Here is a 27177-nt window from a genome sequence, read left to right as displayed (position 1 = left end):
AATATCTGGGCCAATAAACTGGTATTAGTCGGTTTCATGTAACTTACTCCCAGTGCAGTCGCTGAGGCCTGGACATGCATTCTCTCTTGTGTCAAGCAGCACTCTTCTACTTCAGAATATTAGGATATATTCAAAAGGTGCTTTAGGGGGGGGAAATGTGGTAGTAGGAAGTATTGCAGAGTTTAACTGGACCTTTAAAACTCATTCTTATGGATGGGGTGCCTGGGTGGCTCAGCCGGTTAAGCCTCCAATTCACGGTTTTGGCTCAGGTCATGATCTCGTAGGTTGGTGGGTTCAAGCCTCATGTAGGGGGTCTGTGATGGTGGCATGGAGCCTGCTTGGGATTCTTTCTCTCTCTCTCTCTCTCTCCCCCTCTTTCTCTGCCCTTCCCCCATTGTATTCTCTCTCTCTCTCAAAATAAAATTGAATAAATAAAATAAAATTAAAAAACCTCACTTTTATGGAGAGCAATGTATTTTAATTTCCAGATCTGAGTAATGAGTTGAACCTGTCATGATAAGACATGTTTGGTTTTCCCATATTTCAGACAGTGTTCCTGGGTACATGGAGACAGTTCGCTCTGGCCAAGTGTTCCACAAGGAGCACGCCTTCCCAGGATGTGCACCGGCTGATTTTCATCTTCTAATTCCACAGCTCTCAAATACATACAAGCCAATTTTCTTGACACTGATTTCAGAAGGAGCTTTGTAACGATTAACTAAATGTTAAGCTATTCCAACAAAAAACTCCAATACAGGAAGTAGAATTATTTCCTCTCCTGGGTGTGTCATTGCTTACCTTCGAGAGGAAAAGATACTTTAAAACTTTTTTTCCTGTACCTAATACACGATCTTGTCCTGCCTCATGACCTCCTTTCTTCTGCAGTTTCCAAATAGCAACTACAGCTGTCAGCAGAGACGCTTCCCCAGGGATTTTGTGGCCACTAATCAATTTCACAGCTGGAGGCAAAGCACTTTGCTGGGAAATATTTTTTGCATGACATACAAGGTGCTTTGACCTTGTCGGGGCAGCCAGAGGGTTAAGTTTAAGGAGTAAGGGAAGCTGGAGCGGAGCGAGGGGGCCACAAGGACTGGGCTCCTCTGCCAGTTACCTTTCCCCTGCCCGCTTTCACTGTTCACAGACTTTGCAAGGAACAGGGAGACCGCAACTCTTCCACCGGCCTCCTCTGGGAGCAGAGAGCTGGGAGGGTCAGAGCTGTCCCGTTCTATCTCTCGACTGTGCACAAGACCCAAACTGAAAGCGTACAAGGAAGAAAAATGCTCCTTTTGAATGATCCTTACCTGGTGGTTCTTCACGTTCAGTGGGCGTCAGAACCACCTACAAGGTCTATGGAAGCTCTCCAGGGCTCTGATCCCGTGGGTCCGAGGTAAAACCTGAGCATCGGCACTTCTAACACGTTCTCCGATGATGCTGAGGCTGCTGACCCTGGAAACACCTCGAGAACCGCTCCTCTTCTCTATCCAATCAGTGTTCTGTCTTTCCCTCGAGTATTTACTCACAAGAGAGTTTGTTCCTTTGTGTCTTTCTCACACTGCTTCAATTCCCAACACCTTTCTTCAGATGTCAGCTTAGTCTAATCAGAGGAAGGTGGCAGACTAACAAAGCATATGGTCAAATAATTATTCTTGCCTAATTTTAGAGTGAATGCATCGGAAGAATAATAGAGAGGACTGTCACATAAAATCCTAATTTGAACAGATTTCCTTTCTTTAAGCCGCAAAGCATATTTCATTGATAAGTAACTTTCATGAACTCAGTACACTTTTACTGAGTACCTGTGCCGGTCTGTGGTGGGATTACCAACATTTCCTTCCATCCAGAGTCTTTTCCCAGACAATCAAATTGGCTTTCATGCACAGATATCAGTTTCCAAATGGAATGGACCCTCTTCATTTCCTACCCAGAATAAATTGTCCATCAGGCCGTAGGATGACTTCCTGTAAGTGACCAACTCCATTCTTGCCAGAGCTCATCCCAGAGACTGTATTAGAGAATGTAGCTCTGTAACTCCAGAACATGGTTCTGGAGGCAGATAGATCTGCTTTGGACCTGGGAAATCTTCCAAACCCTCAGTTGTGTGTGTGTGTGTTTTTTAAGTTCTAAACTGGAGATGATCATTCTTAACTCACGGAGAAGCACTGAATCCATGCTTTGGGTTGAATTTTTAATGGTCAGGTGGTAAAGTCACGGAAGCCAAAGCCAAATATCACCGTCTTAACATGGATTTCTGGAATAAAAGAATAAGCCTGAAATGTTCTTAAAAAAAAAAAAAGTAGCCATTAACTGTATCAGTTATTTATTGTCACAATAGGGCTGGGCGACCACAAACTTCCATGGCATATAGTAACTGCAAAACTTCATTGGCATCCGATAATAAACCTTCATCTTTCAGCATTCCGTCTGGTCAGCTGGGTGGTTGTGCTGCTCTCTGCTCTGAGATCCCAGAGGATCTCAGCTAGGCTCCAGTCTGCTCACTCACCTGGCCACAGTCACCTCGCAGGTCAGCGGGGGGCTGTCTGGTTTAGGATGCCATCACAGTCTCTGCTCCGAGTGGTCTCTCCTACTCCAGTAGAACTTTGAGCTCGCTCTCAGGGCGCAGCAGGGTTCAAAGAGTGCGAGCAGAAGCGTGCAAACCAGTGAGGCCGCCAGAGATTAGGCTCAGAACCGGCGCATCAGTCTTTTTGCTGCGTTCTGTTGGCTAAAGTAAACCACAAAGCTGCCCAGATTCGGAGTGGGAAAATAGATTCCACCTCTTCAAGGGAAGGTCTCCAAAGACACATTGCAAAGGCTACGAATAGATGTTGGGGTAGAGAATTAGAGTCATCTTTTTTTTTCAGTCAACACACTACATTAACAAGCTTTATTACTAAGATTTCATCAGTTACATGTTATAAATTCAACATTCTGGGCAAGAAACAATAATTTCTTCACCGTCAGCGGCTAGATTTCTGGTAGCTACCTACATTTTTTCGATACTAGATAGAACCCATTTTCACCTTTGGTAGAGAAGCGAAGGATTTGAGCAGCTCATTTTAAAGTAAATATTCTATTCTTCTTCCTTTAGTCTTGATTATGTGTAGATCAGAGATGATTTATCCTGAATGTTGCTGTAGAGCGATTTGGGAGTTTTTCCTGTGAAATTTTTCGTGGCAAGGTTAACCACCTGATTCTAAAGCATGCATAAAAAGAAATTCTGAATAGTATTTTTCCTTAAAGGGATCATGGCTTACATAGAATTGAAGAAAAAGTGAATACAGTTCTTACTTGTCACTTTATTTAACGTTAGGAATACTAATAGACAAAAACAATTCTACAAAAGTCTACAGTTATGATATAATTGATAATCCTTATTCGTCTGCCTCATGTTATCATTTCAATTTGCATGAACATTTGTTGACTCAAAAAACAATGTGTCTTGAAGCGAACATGCCTTCTTTTAAATAACCTTTCTGCCTTCCACACTTGTCATAGTCTTGCTATAATAAACACAGATTCATACTTCAATTGACTGATAAAATTCCAAACTCTAAATGCCCCAAAGAGATTTTCAGTCCACACTTAACCTATATTTGAAAGTGAATGCTATATTTCAATAGTAAAAACGAATCCCAATGTCACACCATGTCTGTATTTCTACAAACATGTTATAAGGATTAGATATGATGGCAGCCTATGCGAGCAGTTGACCATTGTGACCACTGATCACGCACAAGTTCAGGGATGCTGGAGATATTGTTGACGCCGGCTTCCAAAGCTGAAGCTACAGGCAAATGGCAGATTTCAGCTGGAGGTGCAGAGTAACTTTGCTCCCAAATGGGTTTAGGAAGATTAAATGAGACAATGTATATAAACAATCTAAGGCACACAATAGGTCTTCAATAAATAGCTACTATTTTCTACTATTTTTACCTTCCCTTTGGAAATTATACTATTGTTGCATTATAGTTTAACCCGGAGGGAAACTTACCAGCAAGTCTTCTTGAGTCTAAGCAGACAGGAAGTTAAGAATGGGGAATGTTTGTGCAAAAAAGATCTGGTCCCTTGGAGATTTCAATGTAATGTTGCAGGAAAGGCTGTGTCCATGTTGCCTCAGATAACCAAAATCTCCATGTCTCACTCTGGTGTGACTGTTGGTACTCTGGCACATGACAATTATTTTGCCTGTTTTAAGGATATGTTGCAAATATGATTAAACCTAGAACAGGCTTTCAAAGAGTATGGAATCTTTAAAGGGAATCTGCAGAGTGATTTATGATAATATTTCAAAGCCAAATGGATAACTTACTGATTTTTGATGTAAAGTATGTAGTTTTTATAACCCGTTCCAAGTCTAACATGAGGATTCTAAGTAGATTGTTTCTGCAAATAGTTTGGATTGAAATTGAAAATCTGACTAAATAGACACGTATGATTTGGGGCTACAGAAAAGCTATTAGTTCCTAGATATTTTGCTGTTGTGTGCTGTAATCGTTCATTACTTTAATCTTTGTATTTCAGATTAAAACCTCAACAGCATGCCTCCATGTGTTAAACAGAAGCAAAGAAATTCGTTTCTCATTCTTCACTGATTCGATGAGAAAGTCTACAGTCTAGGGTGATGGAAAGGTGAAATGGACTCAGTCCTCGCCTTCAAAGGGATTTAGAAGCAGTGACTTGGAGAAAGGTTACCTAAAATTTAAAGTAAGATCATGACGACCAGCTGATGGCTCCCCATGCCTGGCCTCCCAAACTCTATCCCCAATCATTCTCCCCTACCTATCACCCACTGGGTCATAAAACCTGGGCATAGGCTTCTCAGATTGACATTCCAGGTAAGCAAGGGGTGTCATTTCAGCGGCAGTCACCTTCTGTCTGATCTTGTGTATTACTCTTTTTCCTGTGGACTTAGTACATTTTTGCTGGTATAATGTTAATGCTTCTCTTTCATTTACATCTAGTGCCACAATTGCTTATAACGGTTGGTGTGTTCAACTCCACTATCTCACAGCCAGCTTTTAGCCAGAAGATGGAGTGCAAGAGCCAAAGACACGAAGTCTTGGGAAGTTTATGGGTTGCATATATTTTTCTCTGTTTTGAGAGGCTTGAAATTATATTCTTCAATGCTTAGCATTGTAATACATGTAAAGTTAGCCAAGCTGTTAGGAGAGGGCTACCCAAGTAATGCATTTTTACAAGCGTATGATTTGGATTTAATAATTTGTTGACAACCCGGGGTGGGGTGGGGTGGGGAGGGAGTATAAATCAATGACCAGCAAAAGAAAATGGTTCTGGTGTTGTTCTAACAAGTAAGGTACAATTAGTACTATTGGTCCTTTCTCTCATATCTGTAGGTCAGAGAGTCCCAAATCAGAAGGAGGAGAAGGATGAAGCCATTTTTAGGAGGCATTGTTTGGACATAAAACACATTTCCCAAATGGTAACAATTGGTGACTGTGGTAAAGGGGTACCCAAGTGTTCTCTGTGTGATTCATACCCTCGCAACGCATTCTCCAAGTTTGAAATTACTTGCAAGTCAAAACTGAAAAGAAGGACCTCCCGGATTTCTTACTTGAGTCAACTAGACATGGCATGATGTCATCATTCAGTTAAAAACAACAGCTCTTACGCCGCTTAACCTACGTCCTAGGGACAAAACGGTCAAGTACCAGAGTTTGCGGAAACCTACAGCCACTTGTGAAACTTAACACAACGAACGTGAATTAAAGGAGTTCAAAGATTTGGTGTGTCATCTATCAGAAGTCCAAGTTTTCATTATCCTCGAATCTTGGACTCTCCAGTGAGCTGGAGACGTGGCAAAGAGCATCGAAACGCTGCCATAGAGAGGCAGCGTTCACTTTCCGTGACACGTGGAAAGGGTGAGGAGACTGCTCTTGGACTTCTCTGCTTGTGTTTTAAAAAAGAATCTTCGGTTTAGTGAGCTTGCCCTGCGTTCACGACTCAGCCCCTGTAATCCCAGCGTGGGGCAGAGCCCTCTGCTCCTCGGGCAGGAACTCGACAAGTGGGGGGCTGTGCTTCTTGTACTGGGGAGGCTAAATCGATTCCGATGCTCAGACTTGAAAGTAAACCAAGCCCTGATCTTCAGGGTCACTTCCAAGACTACCAAAACAGGACTCACCATAATGAAGAAAACAGCGGTGAGTGCTGTTTCTTGGAAACAGTTACCCATTTTTTTTTTATTACTTGGAGGCTGGCTTAATCCTTCTCTTCCTATCAGGCAACATATGGATTATATTTTCTCCAAAATTAGGTAGGGTTTGGCGGCCCCATTTAGATTCTGGAAATGTATGAATGAGTTTCGAAGGAAGTGTGTCTTTGGTTTTCTTTTTTGTTTTTGCCTGTTTGTTTGGCTGTGCTTTTTGTTTTGTTTTGTCTCCTGTGTCTTTGGACTTATTATTCCTTCTCTACCAAGAGGATATTGAATATTCAAGCGCATCTGAAATAGTACTACAGAAGTTGAAAGTTCAGTTTAAAGAGCTGAGTTCACCTCTCCTGTGGTTTTAGCACTCAATATCATGACCACTGCATTCAATCCAAATCCAGTTGGCAGGATTTCTCCAAGTGGAGTGAGAGATATGGCTTTTACTGCACTCTATAAATATGACCATTTATTGGCCCCAACATATTTATGTTCCCATTCATTCAGTGCTCACTTAAACTGTCGAATTTGCTTGACCCAGTCTATAAATGTAAATTACCTACATCTGAAACTCACCCCGGATGGCTTTTGAGTGTTGGAACCGTGTGACTTCTGCAGACCGGTCTAGGTCTCAAGGTAACCCCCAGGCAGCCCGTCACCTCCCACTCCCCCTTTCCTCCTGCTCCCAGAAGCACTAAAATGCATATTATCCCAGAACCTTAAAATATTATCAGAAGGGGATACCAGATACATTAATAGAGGCAACATTCCTGTCTTGTTTTAAAATCTATTTCTTTAAGTTTATTTATATATTTTGAGAGAGAGGGGAGGAGAGAGAGAATCCCAAGCAGGCTCCACGCTGTCAGCGCAGAGCCCAACCCAGGGCTCCTCCGGCTCATGAACGGTGAGATCGTGACCGGAGTCCAAATCAAGAGTCGGACACTTAATCGACCGAGCCACCCAAATGCCGCTGGTTTTAAAATATTTTACTTGCTTGAGGAAGTCCGGGAGTTTGATCAATGTCAAAAGAACAAATATGAACCTTGTTTGCTGTTTCCTTTATCGTAAGTCTAAGAATTTTACGCGGCATGGTCAGATTCAAGGAATACTAGCTCAAGACTTTGACTAGTCCTGGCTGTGTCCATTGGCACAGTTTTCCTGAGACACCCCTCCTCCTTCCAAGGCTACAGTTTATTGAACAGGTTCCTAAGGAAATAGGGGTAGTTTCTACCACCTCCTTCATCATCTGCATTGTAGCCTCTTCATCCACACTGGCTAGAGAGCGCTCTTTAAAGATCACCTTCTCCCGTCTGTCTTCTCTGTACGGGAGGTTTAAGCGCCCTCCTGAAATAATCCTTCACACTGAAAGGATTTTGAAACTACCTCCTTCACCTTATTTTCTTTAGACAGAATATCCTCATCATCTTAGACCTTCCTGTGCTTTTCCACTTTCTATTTTTCTAGTATTTTCTTCCGGGCTTCATATCTCCAAAGTAAACTGACCTACTTCCAGAAATAAAACAACTGAAAATATGCGCACCTTATAAAAGCTAACCACCGTGCGCCAAAACGGAAATTGGTAACAAATTAAGAATGCCAGCGATTTGTGCGTTTTTTCTAAGACATTTCGTCTCATGTGTGTAACGCTAGAAACTGGTTCATTGAAAATAAAAGCTGGGAAAGGAATACTAACGATGCTTGTATTAAATTAATTGGATGACATTCTGCACAGGCTTTCTTTTTTAACTCATTAGGACATTTTAGAAAAGTGGATGAATTTAAACCTTTTTTAGCTTATTAATAACACATTCATTAGAAGAGACACTATAATGATATCGAAGAATTTAGCACAATATTTGACACTCAATACCAGACGCTCAATAAATAGTAGTTATTAACTGATTGGGCTTCGGTCTTATAGCTATTCAAGTATATTTTCTAACATGAAAACATTAAAAGGAAAACAACACTTTCTTTCTAATTAAGAAATGGAAGCTAGTAAACTGGAGACTCTCCAGGCGCCTGTTACATTACATAAGAACTTACAATATCCAGCAAGAAATGTTTGGGTTTTGTAAGGCTGTGAAATGGTCTGAAATACTTAACAAGTCTTAAGGTGTTATCAGGACGCTAACGTTTGTAGGATATGGAACTCGTTACACATTTTTCTGCTCATTTGAATACTACACAATGCAGAACATTCTTTCTTTATTCTTCCAATGGAGACATTTTGAGGAAATGCAGATGTGAGCCACTACCCAAGGACTTTTAAACAAATAGGAAGTTTAATTCAATTGTTTCCTGAGAGATTGACTTCTTGCAAAAGCCAAAGAAAATCTCTTACGAATTCAAAAGGTACAAAAAGAAGGTCGAAGCCATAAAACGGGGGAGGGCTTGGTTTAGAAAAGTTAAAGTCTTTGGACAAGGATAATTACCGGGAGGCTGCGCTGTGAATTCCATCATTCCGTTTCTGCTAAAATAAGCAGCACAGTGGTCCTTTTATCTTTTTATGTTTTTACCAGGAGACTGGTGAAGCAGCTTTGATGAAGGAAATTCCTATTTACATCAAATCTAAACACCCAGGATAAATGGGCTTTTTTTTTCCTCCTATGACCCGGTCATAAAAACGATGATCTTAATAACGTGCAATCCCAAGGAACCTGTGATCCAAAGTGCCTCCTGAATTATTTTCATAAATAATAGGAAATTCTATTCAAGGAATCTAGTTTCTTAGCCTGGACATGAAAACGACAGAATTCCGGGCTACATAACGAGATGAGACGTTTCTTCACCCTCTCTTGCTCTGCAGGGAGGAGCCGCACGGGACCCAGAGATTCTTCTTAGTTGTGAGAATCCCCCCGCAGAGCGTCCCCTTCTCAAACTCGGTCTTCTGGTGACCCCGAGGCTGGTGCAGTTTCCTCCTGCCACCGCTGGCTCTCAGACGCAGAGGACAGAAGCGATGCCCCTCGCGTCTGCAGCAGGTGCTGGGGCCGTCACTGCCCCAACCAAACCTGGCACTGAGGCAACGTCAAGACCACCGACGGCGGCACAACGGAGCTACTCTTGCCCCCCGTGAAGACTGCTGGCACCAACCCCGTGGGCGGCTTACGTGTCGATTTTCACGTGGTGACATCCAAGCACAGCTGGCCCCTTTCTTGCATCTTCTCTCGTTGCAAAATGTCTCTCACCTTAAGTCTCGAATAGAGGTCTGCATAGGTGAGGCCACGCGAGTCTCTGGCTGGGAATTCTCTCCCTCTGAACTCACTGCGCCAGGATTTTCACCTGAGCACCACTTCTCTTTAGCCTAATCTTCCCAGATACTTCATATCCAAGTTTCTATACTCAGGACGCCTTTACTTTTTAGGTAAGGTTTAAAATTCCTTACAATTAACGCTTCAGTTCAATATCGAGTATTTTTGTGCCTGGCACACACACACGCTCAGTAAACGTTTATTGACTGGGTAGACTGAGCCTACTCCACACCCCACCACGGTGGGAACTCAAAGGTGAGTACGATTTGACTTCTGCCCTCAAGGATTCACGGCCTAGAAAGGAAGACCAAAGGAACCATAATTCCAGTTACATCAGTAGAGACACAAATAAAGGGTTCTGGGGGTAAACTGAAACCAGATCTGTGTGATAATCCACTTTGGCGAAAAGTCGGACTCTATCTTCCTACCATTTTGAATCAGCACGCATTTACTGTGTCTTATTCTAGATGGACCTGCGGTTTTCTCACACTGTTTTTAGGGCGTATCCCTGTCATCTCAAGTCATTCCTCTCTGGTCCGTAGGTAGAGCTCGGACCCAAGCTGCCTTGCGTTTTCAGGAGGCCCTCGCGGTTGTCTTAGGGCATTCCTGGTGTTCTAGGCTGAAGGGACTGGGCAGAACACGGTACACCAGTCTGCTCTCCTGCCTCAACAAAATAGCACCGACTGGGAGGCTTAAACGACAGAAAACTATATCTCACAGTTCTGGAGGCTGGAAGTTTGAGCTCGAGCGCTGGCGAGATTGTTTTTTTACCCAAGGCCTCTCTCCTCGGCTTGCAGATGGCCGCCTCCTTGCCATGTCTTCACACGGTCATGCCTCTGTCCACACCCATCCCTGGGGTCTCTTCCTTTTTTCATAAGGACACCAGTACCAGTCCTATTGGATTAGGCCCCATTCTCCTGTGACCTTTTATCATCTCCCTAAAGGCCCTGTCTCTACAGACAGTCACACTGGGGATGAAGGCTTCAGCCTATGAACTTGGGTGGGGATGTAAGTTAGTCTCTAACAAAGGATTTGCAACATTAACCTAGGGGCTCAGAATTCTACTCCGAAGTACCCGGCTGTGTCACAGGACTCCTTCACTGATTATCTGTCAGCACTCTTCATTTCTAAGAGAACAGAGACTTAAAACTGGTGAACCTGCTTCAGAGCCTTCATGTGACGTCATGGGCAGATAGCTAGTCATGGGCACAGGCTTTTTCTTTCAGTTCTGGATTCTTATTGTGGTAAAATACACATAACGTAACTTTTACCATTAGTGACGTTGAGCGCGCTCACGATGTTGCGCAACTATCGCTCACATCTAGTTCTGGAACGTTTTCGACCTTACAGGAAACCCCATTAAGCAGTCACTCTCCTTCTTCCCTCCCCCGTAGCCCCTGGCAACCACTCATCTTCTTTCTGTTTCTCTGGATTTGCCTATTCTGGACATTTCCTATAAATGGAGTCATGCAATATGTACCTTTTCTGTCTGGCTTCTTTCACTTAGCATAATACTTTCAAGATTCATTCATGTTGTAGCACGGATCAGTTCTTTCTACCTCTTGTGACTTAATAATATTCCAATCACATGGATATACCACAAGCTGTTTACCTGTTCACCAGTTGATGGACGTTGGATTGTTTCCACTTGTCGGCTATTATGAATATTGCTGCCATGAGCATTTATGTACAAATATATACAGGGACATACACTTTCACTTCTTTTGGATATATATACATAGGAATGGAATTGCAGGGTCATATGGTAACTCTATGTCTAACTTTTTGAGTAACTGTCAAACTGCCTTGCACTGTGGTTGCACCATTTTATATTCCTACTAGTAGGATGCAAAGGTTCCCATTTCTCTACATTCTCTCTAATCCTTGTTATTTCCTGATTATTATTATTTCTATTATTGCCATCCTAGCGGGTACAACATGGTATCTCACTGTGATTTTGATGTGCATTTCCCTAATGACTAATGATATTGAGTATCTCTTCGTGCGTTTGTTGGTTGTGGGAGAAAACGTCTGTTCAAGCCCTTTGCCTGATTTTGAACTGGGCCACTTGTCTGTTGTTGATTTGAATATATACACTCTGGATACTAGGCTCTTATCAGTTACATGATTTGCAGATATTTGCTGTAGGCTTTGGATGCCAGGTTGATTTTGTTTATGCCACCCTTTCAGATATTCCAGCATTGTTGGAAGAAGTCCTGGATGGTTTGTAACTCTGTATTTCCAAAAAGAAAAGATATCAGTAGGAAATACCAAAATCAACGGAAAAATGGTTCATTAAAACTCTGGAGTTAGGGGTGAGGATGGGGGAGGGAGAAAAGTATGTCAAATGTTTAAAGTTAATGACAGATGAGGAAAAAAAAAAGAATTTAAAATATGGAAATTACTTTCCTGAGAGTCAGTATATCAATTACAAGGAAAAAGAGGAGGATGAAAGATGAGAAATTTAAAAGCAACAAGAGAGATGTTTGTTTTCAAAACCTTAAGACCATTTTTATTTTCAGATGAGGTTAGGTGACCACAAGGCAAAATTAAAAGCAACATAAATTAGCATATTTGTTTGGGTTTGAGGTCTCATTTGTTAACACAAACACTTTCAACTTAAAAGAACTTCTGGTAAACCAAATGTGAATTTTCAATACTACTCCTATTTATAAAAGAGGAGGAAAAAAAAAATGAATGAACCCAGTGAAAGCCATTCTTCCTAAACAGACTGCTGACTGGTGTACAGATGGTAAGAAAATTCTGCTCTTGCTGAAACTTGCAGAAAAACTCTGCAGATTTTGCAGAGTTAGAACTGCTAGCCAAATGAAATATGATTACCTCCATATGATTTGTATCAACTCCAGTTAGCAGAGGTATAAGTAATCATTTCTTTAGTTATATGACTTTCTACTTGTACTTCTGAAGATATGTCAGAAATCTGTATTTGAATCAACTGCATTTTATTCATATACACAGGCACAGACCGAAAGACAAAATTATCTGAAAATATACTTCCCCAGCAAGTGTCTATAGAATTAAGCTTTTTGAAAGAGAAGAGGGCACTCTTTCATATGTGTTTAAATATACTTTGGCAGACTGCCTGACATTTAGTTTTGATTATAATAAATTACTATTACTACTACCTATATGTTATGATTTCTAGCCATGGTTTCTCAGAAGAGAGTAGTAAAATTAGTGTAGGCTGTCTGTTAAGGACAGTGAGGGAATTTCTTTTTATTTCTTATGGAAAGGAACAAGGCCAACTTAACATCCCCCAGTAGCACCTCCCATAGAGAAGCTCAAAAAGTATTTGACAACTCATCTTATAAAATTTCAATACGACATACTAGAGACGCAAAGAAAAACTAAAAACAAGCCAGAGGAATGAACAGAACGTTTTAAGGATGTGAGCCTTGAAGTCAATCAACCACCACATAAAGTAACTATGAAATGGGCCTCTCCTTAATTTTCAAAGAATAAAGGAACACAACAATAGAAAAGACAACGCATTTGTTCAAAGCTCTGCATTTCTAGGTTTGCCCGTGAGTAAATGGTGAACTGTTTGAGAAAAACGTATTGCGTTGAAACTGTGGCCCTACCCTGTCACCAAATCAATCCCAGTGTGGAAATGGGCAACGTCGCTCTCGTCATAAATAAACTCTGACAAGTTCTCAGAATTTTTGGAGGATTAATGGATAGTGGAAGAAGGGTGTGGGATAGGGACTGTCTGGAGAAATCTACAGTTCTTTTGTATTCATTTTTTCCAAAGGGGGAATAAAAAGGTAAAGTATTAACCCTCTGAACACCCCCCAAATCAGTTTATGGTCCCATCGGAAAACAATGATACCTAAGCACCCGGTGATTGGTATAGAGCTCACAGTTAGTCCCGGGGCCCTCTGTAGGAGGCACTGTGGGGAGGAGCAGTGTGCTGGGCAGGCTTTGTAGTTGGGCCAGAACTTGGGCTGGATTTTTTTGACCTTCCCTCCTTCCTGACCTTCAGGTTATGTGCTTAACCTGTACACCACCAGTCATAGCTTTTATCATATTATCTTTGCCTATTCAATTCTTTGTCTCTTTGTCCAATTTGTTTTACCCCAGAGACTGAGCTCTGTTTGAAGGAAACGTCCATGATGTCTGGCTTCCTGACGCATCCCCAGTACCCAACACAGAGGACCATACACTTACCGGAAGACTTCAGCGTGATTTTGTTGAATGAATAATTTCACGTTGAAATTTTGTTAACATATTAGGTTAAAAAGAGTTGGTGGCTGGTGCATTTAAAATACATAATTTTAGGGGTGCCTGGATGGCTCAGTTGATGAAGCGACAGGCTCTCGGTTTTGGCTCAGGTCATGATCTCACTGGGTTGGTGAGTTCGAGCCCCTTGTGGGGGGCTCTGCTGACAGCGAGGGGCCTGTTTGGGATTCTGTCTCAAAATAAATAAACTTAAAAAATACATAATTTTATGAAGCTAAAAATAACTCCCCCAAAACAACGGATTTAAGTGCAATGCTCGCAGAGAGGCTTAGTGAAAAGAATGAGGTGTTCTTTGGGATGGGGGGGCCGGGGAGAAGAGGGTAGGTATTTTCCTTTCATTTGATTTTGTTGGGGAGAGTGGAAGGATGTCAACCATGTCTGAATCTGTGCCTTTACCAGGCATTCACAAGTGCCCCATGATTGTTTGAACAGCAGTGTCTTTGCCGTGAATGAAACTGCCTTGTGTTCTACAGTCACCTACTTGAAAGGGACCTTAGTGGTTATCGTATCCCATGGTCCACTTTAAAGACGAAGAAACTGAGGCCAAGAAAATGCAATCATTCTTTACTGGTAGGGCTGGGCCTAGATACCAGGTCCGCCGACTTCCAGACCGTGTCGGAAGGGTCACTAGTTCTTTTAAAAATAATCACTGCTGCTTTAATAGCATCAGCACCTGTTGTTTTAGCTTCCGCAAGGGAGAAGCTATTAATTTCTCCTTCATCAAAGCCGCATTTCTGGTCTGTCTGAACCTTGTTTTCCTCTTCACTGCAGCTGTCTGCACCCGTAAGGCCAAATGTTGAACAGAGGCACCTTTCTGCTTAAATCCAGTAAATCGCCACGCCCAAATATGGAAAGAAAAAATTCGACACAGATCATCTAGACAGTGGCCAAATTTATAATGCTTTCACCGAAGTCTCTTCGTTCCACCTGGTGGAGGCCTGGAGCCCACCAGGCGCAGCCCCAGGCATGCGAACGCTTTCACACACACGTCCACGCTTGTGGCCCGTGACCAGCCGTGGCCAGGACGCGAGCTGCTGGAAGCTGAGACAGACACTTAATCTGAGCGGCAAGTTCACCCTCTGTAAAATGGGAAGTGACTATAATCCTTCGCAAGGGAAGTCTTGAGGATCGAATGGAAGGACGAGGATCTTCAATAAGCAAGTGCAGTTTGCTTTTATTACGATTACTGCTGTTCCTGCGTTAGCAAGGCCCAGTTTGTTTGAGCTGCGTTCCTTCCCGCGCGGCCCGCCGCCCCACCGGCGTCGGAAGGTGAAGGGCTCCGGGCGTCTCGGGGCGTACCCGGGAGGAGGGAAGCCCGCGCTAGCGCGCATGCGCGCCCGGGGAGCCGCCGGCCCCTAATAAGAACGCCGTGCAGCGCCGCGGCGAGCCCAGTCGGAGCTGGCTTGGTGCCGGGCGCCGTGAGCGTGCGGGCGGCTGCCGCCCTCGGCTTCTTCCGCAGCCCGGAGGACCGAAACTTCCGTGGGAGGCTCCCATCGGTGCGCGCCCCTCCCGAGGGAAGCGGCGCCCAGGGGGAGAGGGAGAGCTGGACGGAGGCTGCCGGGCGCCCGTGGGAGCGAGCTGCAGCGGGAGAGGCGGAGCGGGGGAGCCGGGGGCGAGCCGCCCGCCTGGACCCGCGCCCAGCAGCAGCCGCGGCCGCCGCCGCCAGCCAGGCAGGCTCCCGGGACCGCGGCGGGGGCGCGCCGGACCGTCGCCCACGTCCTGGACGCCGGCGTGCGCCGGGAGGATCGGCCGTCCGCCCCGCGGAGGGCAGCGCTGCCCGGGCGGCGCGGCCGGAGCCATGCGGACCGAGTTCGGGGCTGGGGAGCCTGAGCGCGGCCGGCCGCTGCACTTGCTGCCCGGAGCCCTGCGCGCGCTGCCACCTTTCTGGGCCCCTTCTCGCCGCCCGAGAGGGCAGTAAAGGAGCGGAGCCGCTTCCCGACTTGCGCGCGGGACCACGAGGCCGAACCTCCGCGGCAACGACCTGGCTTCAGGTCGGCGGCGGGAGTGAGCGTCCCCTCGGGGATGCGAGCGGAGGCTCCCGTCGCGGGTGAAGCCTCCGGGGGCTGCGGGCCGGCGGCTCTGGGGCCCCTCTGACTCTGCGCCCAGAGCGTTCCATCAGCGAGGGCTCGCTCTCAAGGCAGCGCCCCCGGGGACCGGCGAGCGGCATCCCGCCCCGGCCGAGGGAGGGATGGCTTAGGACCCCTGCCCCAGCAGCCCGGCGTCGTCGGCTCCTGGACGTCGCGGCAGAGGACGAGAGGCCCGCTCGGGGAGCGCCGCGGCAGGCGTCCCAGTCCCGGCCGCCGCCGCACCGGGAGCCTGGTCGTCGGGGCCGCGGCTTCCCGGAGACCGCTCTGCGCCGTCTGGAGCCTCGCCGCCCGCGCGCAGGGTGGTGCCATGTGGGGCGGACGCCGCTCGCCCGCCGCTTCCCCTCGGAACGCCGCTTCGCTCCTGCAGCTGCTGCTGGCCGCGCTCCTGGCGGCGGGGGCGCGGGCCAGCGGCGAGTACTGCCACGGCTGGCTGGACGCGCAGGGCGTCTGGCGCATCGGCTTCCAGTGCCCCGAGCGCTTCGACGGCGGCGACGCCACCATCTGCTGCGGCAGCTGCGCGCTGCGCTACTGCTGCTCCAGCGCCGAGGCGCGCCTGGACCAGGGCGGCTGCGACAACGACCGCCAGCAGGGCGCCGGCGAGCCTGGCCGGGCGGACAAAGACGGCCCAGACGGCTCGGCAGGTAGGGCGGGCGGGTCGGAGCGCGAGAGGGAAGGTTGGCTTTGCCCGCGCGGCACGGGCCCGGGAGCCCGGAGGCCCGAGAGGAGTTAGGGGCGATGGAATTTCAGAAAAGGGCTTGGACCAGGAGGTTGCGGGGGGAGGGGTCTGCATCCTGGAGCAGCTCTTAAGTTGTGCTAAGCTTCACTGCCCTGAGCCTCAGTTTCCCTATCTGCCCCCTAAAGAACAGCTTGGCTTGGATTTTCAGAAGCAAACCACAAACATAAGGCAGCGTGGGGTGCAGACAGCCCCGCATTCCTCCTGGCCGGGGACCTCTGAAACCCTCTCCCATGCCTCCTGTCTCCATAGGTCTAACTTCTAGTAAGAGTGAGTGTCTTGGTGGGACCCCGGGAAACGGTGAGGGCGCGACCGCAGCGAGAGGTTTGGCGAGGGCCCTTCGTCGGTAGAGGCTCCGCAGAAGGCTGGCAGCTCCTCAGGGCTTTCCTGTGGGTGATGCACTTTAACAGACCGGGGAATTCTAATCCTCTGGAACACTTGGCTGCACGGCCCGGGCCTCTCTGGTTTCTGGACAGTTCTCCTTACCACGTCAGACTTAGTAGGTGTGATATTAAACCCGTGCCCAAGCTTGCTCTTCGTGGCTTTGGTTTTTTCAAATTAATAGTTTTTTTTCAAGTTGCCGAAGAGAGAGCACACATCCACAAACGAATTTGATGAGTTCCACTTCCTCCATTCTTCAGAAACCTTCCAGACCACCCCCCTTGAGGGTCTCCGCCCACGTTGGGGAGGGAGGACTTAGCACCAGGGTAGAGGTGGAGGTGGGATGGCAAACACAGAATGGACGTCTCCTCCCTTTTCTGCAGCTGGTTTTGTTGAGGACTTTTTAGCAGCGCCCTGAGCCGGGGTTTAAGCTACCTGAGCTTTGTTTGGCACTGAGTGGCACCTGTGTTTCCAGAACCGTCTCCTGGGCCTGGTAAGAGGCAGCTCTCTTTGCAGTCAAGCATTTTATTAGCAAGCTACTCCTCTTGTCCCGCTGCCTTGAGTCTGAAGAGCGGAGAACGGAGGGTAGTTCCAGAAAAGGTGCCATCTTAGAGCTCCAGCTCACTGTTGCCCGGCGTGTGACTGGGGAAGAAAGCCTTGAGAAAGGAGCCAAAGACGGAACTGCTGCCTCGATGTATCTGCTAAGTTGGGCTCATGAGTGATCTCTAAAAAGCTGGGTTGAGGGGCGCCGGGGTGGCTCAGTCGGTGAAGCATCCGACTTTGGGTCAGGTCATGATCTCACACTTTCTGGGTTCTAGCCCCGCATCGGGCTCTGTGCTGACAGCTCGGAGCCTGGAGCCTGCTTTGGATTCCGTGTCTCCCTCTGTCTCTGCCCCAGCTTGCGCTCTGTCTCTCTGTCTCTCTCTCAAAAATAAGCAAACATTAAAAAAAAAGTTTAGAAAAAAAAGTTGAGTTGACTTTGGACAGACCAGAAGGCGGCTGGCTTCTTGTGAGGTGGACGCCTTCTTCACTCTTTTAAATCCTTTTTCCTAAACACTCTGTTCCACTGACTTCTCTTCTGCAGTCAAAACGGTCAACGTGCCTAATCAGGCTGTGCCCAGGGTTTATGGGAGCACTGCGTTCTTTACCTCTGTGTGGTTATTTACACCCCCATGAAAAATCCTGGAAGGAAAACAATTCTTTCTCCCCAAAACTCATTCTGTGGACTTACACTGAACTCAGCTAGTTTCTGCTGTGATGTCTGGAGTATTTTTTTTTTTTTTGCTTTTATTTGTTTACATCCCAATAACCCATTTAGGGCTGGTACCCTAATTTAGAGAATGAGATAATTATAACGTGCATACGGAAAAGCCCAGTGTCCACTGCTCCGGTCCGTCATAGCTGGGCTGAAGAGATCATGCTGTTAGAACAGCACTCTCATCTGAAAACCCTCTGCGCTGCAAACTCTAGCAAGTGTTTCTACCTGCTGCCGGGGCCGCGACATTAATACAGTGTTCAGCACTGAAGGTTTAGGAAGTCTTCAGAGGTCAGCCTTTGGGACCTACCTATAAAGTACGTTTTACTTAACAAGGCATTATTCCTCCAGGAATCCGTGTGGCAGTGTCTTCTAATAACACTGACTTGAGGAGTCTCAGAGCTGGGCTTCTTCCCAAGTGCTGCCCTGCACCCCTGTGCTCTAGGCTTTGCCGAGACCAGCGAGCCCTAGTCCCTGTCCTTCTGTAGTTTCCAATCGAAAAGCCAAGGCGACAGGCAGGAGCCCATCAGAAAACAGATTCTCGGTGACACGGGGTAGAATTCCAAAGTGGCTCTGAAGCACCGTGCAGCCTCCCGTCTCCCGATTCTCCGTCCCCGGCAGCCTGCGTCTAGCTTCTGAAAGTCCTGGAGTGCCATCCCCAGAGCTTCCAAAAGATTGTTCTCAGTACAACAGTGTAAAAATGGAACTCGCTGCCAACTTAAGGCTTTTTATTTTCCGCTTGTACGTTATTTTTCAGAAGAAACCTTACTCGTTAAATACGACACACACTGCTCCACGGTCTGCAGGCTTTCCCTAGAGTTCTTCATACAGAACCCAGTGTTGTTAACTGCGGGTGTAACTGCCCTACTCCAGCCACCCTGGCCCTGCCTGGGTCCCTTCTTGATCATGGGGGCTGCCCTTCTCCCTGGAACAGATGTCCTGTTGCTCCCAACATTTGTTCTGTTCAGTACCTTGTTTCATGCTGACCTGCACGTGGCTGGAATAGCTTCCCTTTATTGCGAGTCACGTCACCCTTCCACCATCCAGTGCCCACGGAGGGGGCCCACGGCCCAAGGACCAGCCCTCAGCGAGGCAAGTGTGTGTGGTGGTTTTTTGTATTTTTTTTTTTTTTATTTTTTTTACCCTTCTTTGATGACCCCTGTGCCTTGCGTTACAGATTTGGAAACGGCTGTGGCTAGACCCAAGTTTTTGATTTACTTGCCTGTGAAAAAAATAACAGCTCAAGAATGGCAAGAGAAGTCTGCAAAGAACATAGCTTCCAGGGGGTGTGTGTGGGTGGGGGGGAACCACTCTTAAATAATTTAATTCATTTCTTTTTTAAAAATATTTAAAAACTTTTTTTTAAATGTTTATTTTTGAGAGAGAGAGAGAGAGAGACAGAGTACGAGCAGGGGAGGGGCAGAGTGAGAGAGTGGGAGACCCTCCGAGCCATCAGCACAGAGCCCGACGCAGGGCTCGAACTCACAAACCCCACAGGATCATGACCTGAGCTGAAGTCGGACACTCAACTGACTGAGCCACCCCCAGAAATTTAATTCATTTCTATGCAGATCCGACAAGTATCTGTTAGGGCAGACTTAAGTTCAGGCAGCTCAGTTACTGTAGGAATTTTAGAAGTCTCAAAACATTGAATTCGTATTTTTGCTAAATTGGACATTCGTCTCAGTGTTGCAGTTGGTGAGCCTCAGCTGTGAACGTTAACAGTTTTGCTTTGGGGGCCGGTCCGCCTACAGGGCCCTGCCGCCCTCCCTGCGTACTTGATGAGGGACCGGGCATCCTGTGGGCCGCTAGAAAGTAGAGACTGGCCCAGCCTGGGTCCTTCGGTTCCGGGTATGGGTGTGGCGCACTTACTCCAAGCGCTGATCTTTTACTGCGTTCTTACAGTAAACGATGATCCGTTTTTTATCCTTCAGTCCCCATCTACGTACCGTTCCTCATCGTTGGGTCCGTCTTCGTCGCCTTCATCATCTTGGGGTCACTGGTGGCAGCGTGTTGCTGCAGGTGTCTCCGGCCGAAGCAGGAGCCCCAGCAGAGCCGCGCCCCCGGAGGGAGCCGCCTGATGGAGACCATCCCCATGATCCCCAGTGCCAGCACCTCGCGAGGGTCGTCCTCCCGCCAGTCCAGCACGGCTGCCAGCTCCAGCTCCAGTGCCAACTCGGGGGCCCGGGCGCCCCCAACGAGGTCACAGACCAACTGTTGCTTGCCCGAGGGGACCATGAACAACGTGTATGTCAACATGCCCACAAATTTCTCCGTGCTGAACTGTCAGCAGGCCACCCAGATCGTGCCCCATCAAGGGCAGTTCCTGCACCCCCCCTACGTGGGGTACGCGGTGCAGCACGACTCGGGGCCTATGACTCCTGTGCCCCCCTTCCTGGACAGCCTGCAGACGGGCTACCGGAAGATCCAAGCCCCCTTCCCCCACACCAACAGCGAGCAGAAGATGTACCCAGCTGTGACCGTGTAGCTCAGGGTGCCCGCCGGGTTCCTGCACGGGACAGGAGCCACGGGGAAGCCGGGGATGCGGGAGGAATTCTCTAAGTGGAAGTCCGCCCGTGTGGCTGGTGTGGACGGCCCGATTCTCTTGGATGGCTTCGTTTGCCCCCAGCCGTACGAAAACGTCTCTTTCCACGTTAGCCTTTCTGGATGTGGTTTCGTCCCGGTGCGTGATTGATTTATGACGGAAAAAAAGCATCATCTGGAGATGCCCGTGTTGTTGCCCGTGGTTGTGTGACAGACACTTGAGGCCGTAAGGGCCCTTGAGGTACGACTGTCGGAAGGATTTTGTGAACGGACAGATGGAGGGTTTCTATTGTATCCTTGCGATTATTTCTTTTTTGTTTCTTACTGTCCAAGATCGGAATACCTGTTCCCTCCCTTTTACCTGGGTAAGAGTTTTATAAGCATCCAAGGTTCAGGGGAAGATGTAAAGACAGAATTATTATAAAAGGAGATCCAGTTCGAACTCCCTGAGCTGGGTCCTTGATCTCAGTGTTTCACAGGCACATCTTAATTTCATTGTAAAAAGATAGATATATTTTGTCTATTTTTGTGCTTTTTTTTTTTTTGGTCTATTTTGTGCTTTTTTACCTTGTGTAGAGATCTTATTACAAAGTGATTTTCTACATTAAAAAGAGACTGAAAGAAATTGTATAGTTACTTAACTAATGACATTTCAGAACTCTGGGACTACTTCAATCTTTTAAGCAGCGGGTGGTGTAGTAATACAACCGTTCATCTCATTCCTGATCGTATCATCTAGTTTTCTGACTTGATAGTGACATCTGAGAAGACATAATTAGATGTTTTTATATTGAAATCATAAGTTACCACCTGCTACTTCTCCAAGTGAGTTGGAATTTTACCGTGTGGTATGGCTTGGCATTTTGTTCTGTTCGGTTTTCGGATCCCCATGTCTATATGGTACCGTGTGCGGGTAATTACTGTTATAAATGAAGATCAGCATTTCTGCCTGGATCTGATAAAACATGTTCTTGTTTTCCTATAAAAATTCAAAGAAATGCTTTACAACGATACTTAGTATAACTTCTCAGCCATAATCTGAGACTTGGGATGAAATTTAAACCACAAATACAATATCCTTTGCAAATCATGAGGCTTTTCATACTCTTGTTATCAGAATGGCTTATTTTTCAGGCGGGGGGGGGGGACTACTGAGTCAAGAGAAAAGCTTTTCAAAGAGATCTTGCCTTTCTTCCCTCACAGTTAGTTTTTGTTTTCCTCTCTCTTATAGTCCTCAACAAGCACTGTATTCATTACTAATGTTCTGAGTTATGAAATTCAAGTGAATCTGTACTGTTTGCTTAAAAGAAGTAAGTTTAAGTATGTGCAATTGTATTTCCATCTGCTGGCACAACCCAGATTTGCAATTAAACAAACCATTTGTAAGGTATGGTCTTTCCCACATTTATATTTATATCGATAGTTTATATATCCAACTATCCATCCATTTTCTGTCTACCCTATTTTTTGCTCGGCTCTCTCTCTGTTCTCTCTCGCTCGCTCTCTCTCTCATGACTGAATGATATAAAACCATTGTTGGCAATCGGTATCCACGAAGATGCTCAAAATTTTTTAATAACAAAGGCAGGGGAATCCTTTTACTTATTAATAAATATTTTATGGTATGAATTCCAAGGGAGTTGGGTTTTTTTTTTTTTTTGTTTATTTTACTTGGTAACTCTAAGGATGGTCTTTTAAACTTGTTAATGTGATAAAACTGCTAAAAATTATAAAGAATTGCTTTCTAGAACCAAGAGCGTACCTTTAAAAGTAATGTCTTGGAAGTTTCTATGTATGTTCTGTGAGTATTGACACAGAAGAGAGTCTTTGGGATTACGATAATTATCAGGTTCATGTATGTTCCACACACTGTCTTTGATGGAGAATTCTGGGTTATCTAAGAAGTAAACTTCCTAGAAGCTTGGAGGTGAAAAGGACCTCAGAGATCACTCAGCCTAGGGATTGGCAAACTTTTTTTTTTTCCGGGAAAGAGCCAGAGAGTTAATACTTCAGGCTTTGCACACCAGATGGTCTGTACCAACTATTCAACTCTGCCACTATCACAAAACAGCAGCGGGGTATGGCCATGTTCCAATAAAACCTCACTGATGGACACCGACATTTGAATGTCATACAGTTTTCACGTGTCACAAAATACTTGATTTTTTTTTTCTCAATAACTTCAAAGTGTAAAAACCATTCTAAACTTTCAGGCCGTAAAAATGAGGCAGTGGGCTAGGTTTGGCCATTGGTCTTAGCTCACCAACCCCTAATCTAGTCCATCCTTACCTGATGCAAGAAGGAGTCCCTTTATGACATTTTCAACAGCTTTTTTTTTAAAACATACAGTGCCAGCTTCTCTTAACTTTTCCTTCCTTTCTACGTAGTACTAAATATGATTAAAGCAAAAATGCGCTTTATTAAACGAAATGAGTTCTTCACTTAGTGCTGTCTGGTCTTCCCCCAAATATAAATAATATCATTGGACGCACCCTCAGATCTTTTCAATTTTGATAAAAACTAGAGACGCTTAGCTGTCAAAGTAAAAGGTTCAGATACCTGGTTTAAGGATACCTTCCTTACTGGCATGAAATCGGAATCTGTAAGGTATAATTTGCACCCAGTAGAACTATCTTAAAGTTGTGCTGGGGAAAAAAAAAGAAAAAAGCAGTTACAGATAGGAAAATAGTTCGCTGCTGTACATTTTCTTCTGTATGTAAACCTTCAGCATTGAGTCATGATGGCTCTGGGGACTGTATCCCTGTATCCCTCTGTGTGGGAAGGTCAGACCCTCTGATTGGAAGGAGGAAGAGATGAACCAGCTCTTTCTGTCCATTGAAGGGCCAGGAAACTACTCCTCTCCTAGCATTCCTGCTATGGCTGGAAAAGTTACAATTTAACAATAATGTCAACATCCAGAGCGGCTAGAAGACCGTTGAGACAAATGCAAGTGGGTTTGGCGTATTTCCTCGGCCATGTGCCCCGCTTCAGGCTAGCGCTCCACTTCTGATTACGATCCTAGATGCTTGACTAATATTTCATAGGGTGAATTTACCTTGAGCTCTTTTTTTCTCAGGCTTGCACAACTTCGCGAATTCTATGATCTTTTCTCCTTATTTTGATACAAATTAGAATTTAAGTTTCCATCAGAAGTATTTCCTGGGGAAACCTTGAACATTGGAACAAAGCTGGGGAGGAAAAGTCAGGGCGGATGTCCCCACATGGACTGGACCCAGGGGAGAAAAATTAAAGCGGTGCTAACAGTTGGGACAGGGAAGGGTTTGGCCCCTGCCTCGTGACAGCACTCGCACATACTCCTGGATTGTGGTAAAGGCTCTGTTTCCCGCAAATTCACGTTATGTCTGCCACCCGTCTTCGCCGTGAGTCACTCAAGTCATTTAAATGAATACACAGAATGCTAGCTTTTAGTTGCTTAATTAAGCCTTTTAAGTGCTTAAAAGGAATGCGCTAGTTTCTGTTTAAGGGACTTCAGAATCAAGACTTCCCACTAACTTAGCCCGGGCCTCCTCCAGTCCCAATTGCAGCGTTAGGATGTACAATGTGTATTCGCCTGCACTGTCCACCGCAGGCCTCGACTCGAGGTCTGTGCTTGGCGAAGCTTGGCGCAGTTTGGGGAGAGGGGTTACGACGGGCGGGCCCAGACATCGGACGAACCCCGTCAGTCGTCAGGATGGAAAACAAGCAGCCCAGGAACCGGGCCGGCCCTACTAGATCTTGCTGAGTTGTCGCTAAGTAAATACTGTAACGGCTGAGGGGACTTTCTAGGATTTTGAAACATGCGATCACTTCCCCGTTCTGCTGATTTCCCTTGCCTCTTGAGTAGGACACAAAGAAAGCGCGTGAGCAAGCCCTATGATCTCGAGTGGAGGAAGCTCAAGGCAGGGGGTGGTGGTGGCTGTGGCTTTGACAACCCAGGGAAGTGTGTGGGCTCCCCGGGGCCTGCCCAGGGAAGGGCCTGGGAGCCCGGGGAGTGGGTCTGAACTTTTAGACCCAACTTTTAGAGCTTTTTTAATTTTTATTTTTTTTATTTATTGTTTTTATTTTTCAATATATGAAAGTTATGGTCAAATTGGTTTCCATACAACACCCCGTGCTCATCCCAACAGGTGCCCTCCTCAATACCCATCACCCACCCTCCCCTCCCTCCCACCCCCCATCAACCCTGTTTGTTCTCAGTTTTTAAGAGTGAGAGCCCCTTTCCTTTTTAAAAGGAGCAGCCTAAATATTGCCAGGAGGAATAAATCATGCATACAGATGAGAACACCATTTCTCATCACTCAACCTTAATCCTCCTTTTCTTCTCCTTCTTATTTGGTAGAGCCGTGAGGACATTTCCACCCTGCTACCCCTCACCCTTTCTCTCTGTTTTGTTGTTGTTGTTGTTGTTGTTGTTGTTTTTAAGAGCCGGAGATCAGCTATTTTCATTCAGCCCATTCATTCCAAGATGCACAGAAAATTTCTTTGCCTTCTGCAATGTTTTTCTTAATTGAAAACATGCATGTCACTGTGCTTCAAGTGCCTTGAAGAGGTTGAGTCAGTGAGAGATGACAAAGGGTTAGAAATTATTGGGGCGCCTGGGTGGCGCAGTCGGTTAAGCGACCGACTTCAGCTCAGGTCACGATCTCGCGGTCCGCGAGTTCGAGCCCCGCGTCGGGCTCTGGGCTGATGGCTCGGAGCCTGGAGCCTGTTTCCGATTCTGTGTCTCCCTCTCTCTCTGCCCCTCCCCCGTTCATGCTCTGTCTCTCGCTGTCCCAAAAATAAATAAACGTTGAAAAAAAAATATTAAAAAAAAAAAGAAATTATTACCTCTTTTCCTGAAAATTGAAGATGGGCTAGGTAAACAGTTCTTACATAGTGCATGATTTGCCCTTGAATTTCTTTGCCCTCTGTTCTTCTTGGATAGAATCCTTTATCAGTGAAACTGGAAGAATAAACCCCTAGAGACACGGTTACTCCTGTCCAAGATGTTCAGTATTTTTGACTATTCACTATAACCCCACAGCAACCAGGACAGAATAACTTTGAGATAAAATTACAGTTTTATGGAGGGAGGTGGCTGTGTGGGGTCATTGTGCCTTTCACAGTTAAAGCTTCAGAATGCCTCCGACATTTACACCCCCAATCGAAGGAACTGGACTCAAGTCTAGAATAGGAAGTTTAAGGGCACCTGGGTGGCTCAGTCAGTTAAGCAACCGACTCTTGATTTTGGCTCAGGCCATGATCTTACGGTTTGTGGATGGAACCCCAAGTCGGTCTCCACGTGACAGCATGGAGCCTACTTAGGACTCTCTCCCCCTCTCTCTGTCCCTCCCGCACTTTCTCTCTCTCTCTCTCTCAAAATAAATAAATTAAAAAAAAATAAGAAAGCTTTTAGACGAGGGATGATAAAAGGGGTAAACAGTTTATGGTGGCGGCCTTAAGATTGATTTCAGACATCAAACTTGCATCTTGGTTTCAACCATCTTGAAATGTAGGTCTTTTCATTTAGAAAAATCATAGGTTACACAAGACGTTATTTACTGAGGAGACATAACAGCTGTAGAAGACTGATTGCCATCTGTAACATGTATATAAAATTACCACATGTGTGTATACATATGTGTACAGAATGATCACAGGAAAATCTGAAACAGAAATAACTTATTATGTGAGGCTATCTCATCCAAGACTCTGTTCTCAATTCTTGACTGATTTTTTTTAAACTGGAGCTGGTTTGCAGCGCTCAGCTTTCCTTGTCTCAGCCAGAACTGGTTCTGTCCAACTTCCTCTGGAGTCGGACGGACCTACGTTAGAATCCACCTCTAACACCAATGGTGAGCGTTCACGTCTCTGAGCTCAAGCGTGCCTTCTGGAACAGGGGATCCACCACACCCACCTCCTAGGGTCGGTGCGGAGATAAAGAATATAACATAGTGGCATCTACGAGGTGTTTATAATACACATATAATTTAATTTCTTTTCAGATATTTTCAACCTGCCTGATACAAAGAAATACATAATGTATGTTGACAAAATATGTCAACTACAGATAGAGAGATAGATGGAACGTTGTAACAGAACTATGTTAGATTTTCCTTATTTTTGTTTCAATAACCAGTTTTACCTGGGTTAGTCTATATTTCTAATGTTTTTAGGTTGCCCAAGAGACGTGCACAGAACTGGCTTTCTCTGAGCCTTGAATCAGTACTGTTCTCTGTAATGCCCTAAGCGGCCTGTCTTAGTTCTCTGTGCTGTTGCTTTGTAAATTCACAGGCTTTCTCTCCTCCCTATGTGTCTGCTGTGTTTAGCTACACCTACAGAACCTTTCTAGTCTGCCAGTTGGCATCTCTCTGTACCAACTGGGGTCCAGTCAGGAACACAGATTGAATCATTTTAATTTTCCACTGAATTATAACCGACACGCAGCAAAGGACACAAATCTTAACTGTACAACTCAATAAACTCTCATCAAGGTCGAGAGAGACAGAATCCTGCCGAGAGTTCCCCTC

General features: G+C 45.8%; 2 protein-coding genes across 4 annotated transcripts in view; one reads left to right on the top strand and one right to left on the bottom strand.

The window, feature by feature from the left end:
* Positions 1 to 2300: 2300 nt before the first annotated feature.
* ATP8A2 (ATPase phospholipid transporting 8A2) overlaps positions 2301 to 27177 on the bottom strand; it is a 633649-nt gene continuing 608772 nt past the window's right edge. The window contains exons 38-39 of one of the 3 annotated variants that reach the window (XR_006588849.1): positions 23228 to 23313; positions 2301 to 2809 (exon numbers count right to left, since the gene is read on the bottom strand). The gene's annotated coding sequence lies outside the window, so the exon portion shown is untranslated. Of the gene's footprint in view, positions 2810 to 22138; positions 23314 to 27177 lie in introns of those variants that run through there. The other 2 variants (XM_045043129.1, XM_045043172.1) reach the window with 2 other exon arrangements.
* Positions 16058 to 22297, top strand: SHISA2 (shisa family member 2). The gene is made up of 2 exons (XM_023250064.2): positions 16058 to 16396; positions 20059 to 22297. Exons 1-2 carry the CDS (start codon positions 16063 to 16065, stop codon positions 20610 to 20612), a joined length of 888 nt encoding a protein of 295 aa, XP_023105832.1. The 5' UTR covers positions 16058 to 16062; the 3' UTR covers positions 20613 to 22297.

This window comes from Felis catus, chromosome A1 (assembly GCF_018350175.1).
Source record: "Felis catus isolate Fca126 chromosome A1, F.catus_Fca126_mat1.0, whole genome shotgun sequence".
NCBI lineage: Eukaryota > Metazoa > Chordata > Mammalia > Carnivora > Felidae > Felis > Felis catus.
The sequence above is the reverse complement of the archived record's forward strand: the minus strand, read 5'-3'. Positions and strand labels throughout refer to the sequence as shown.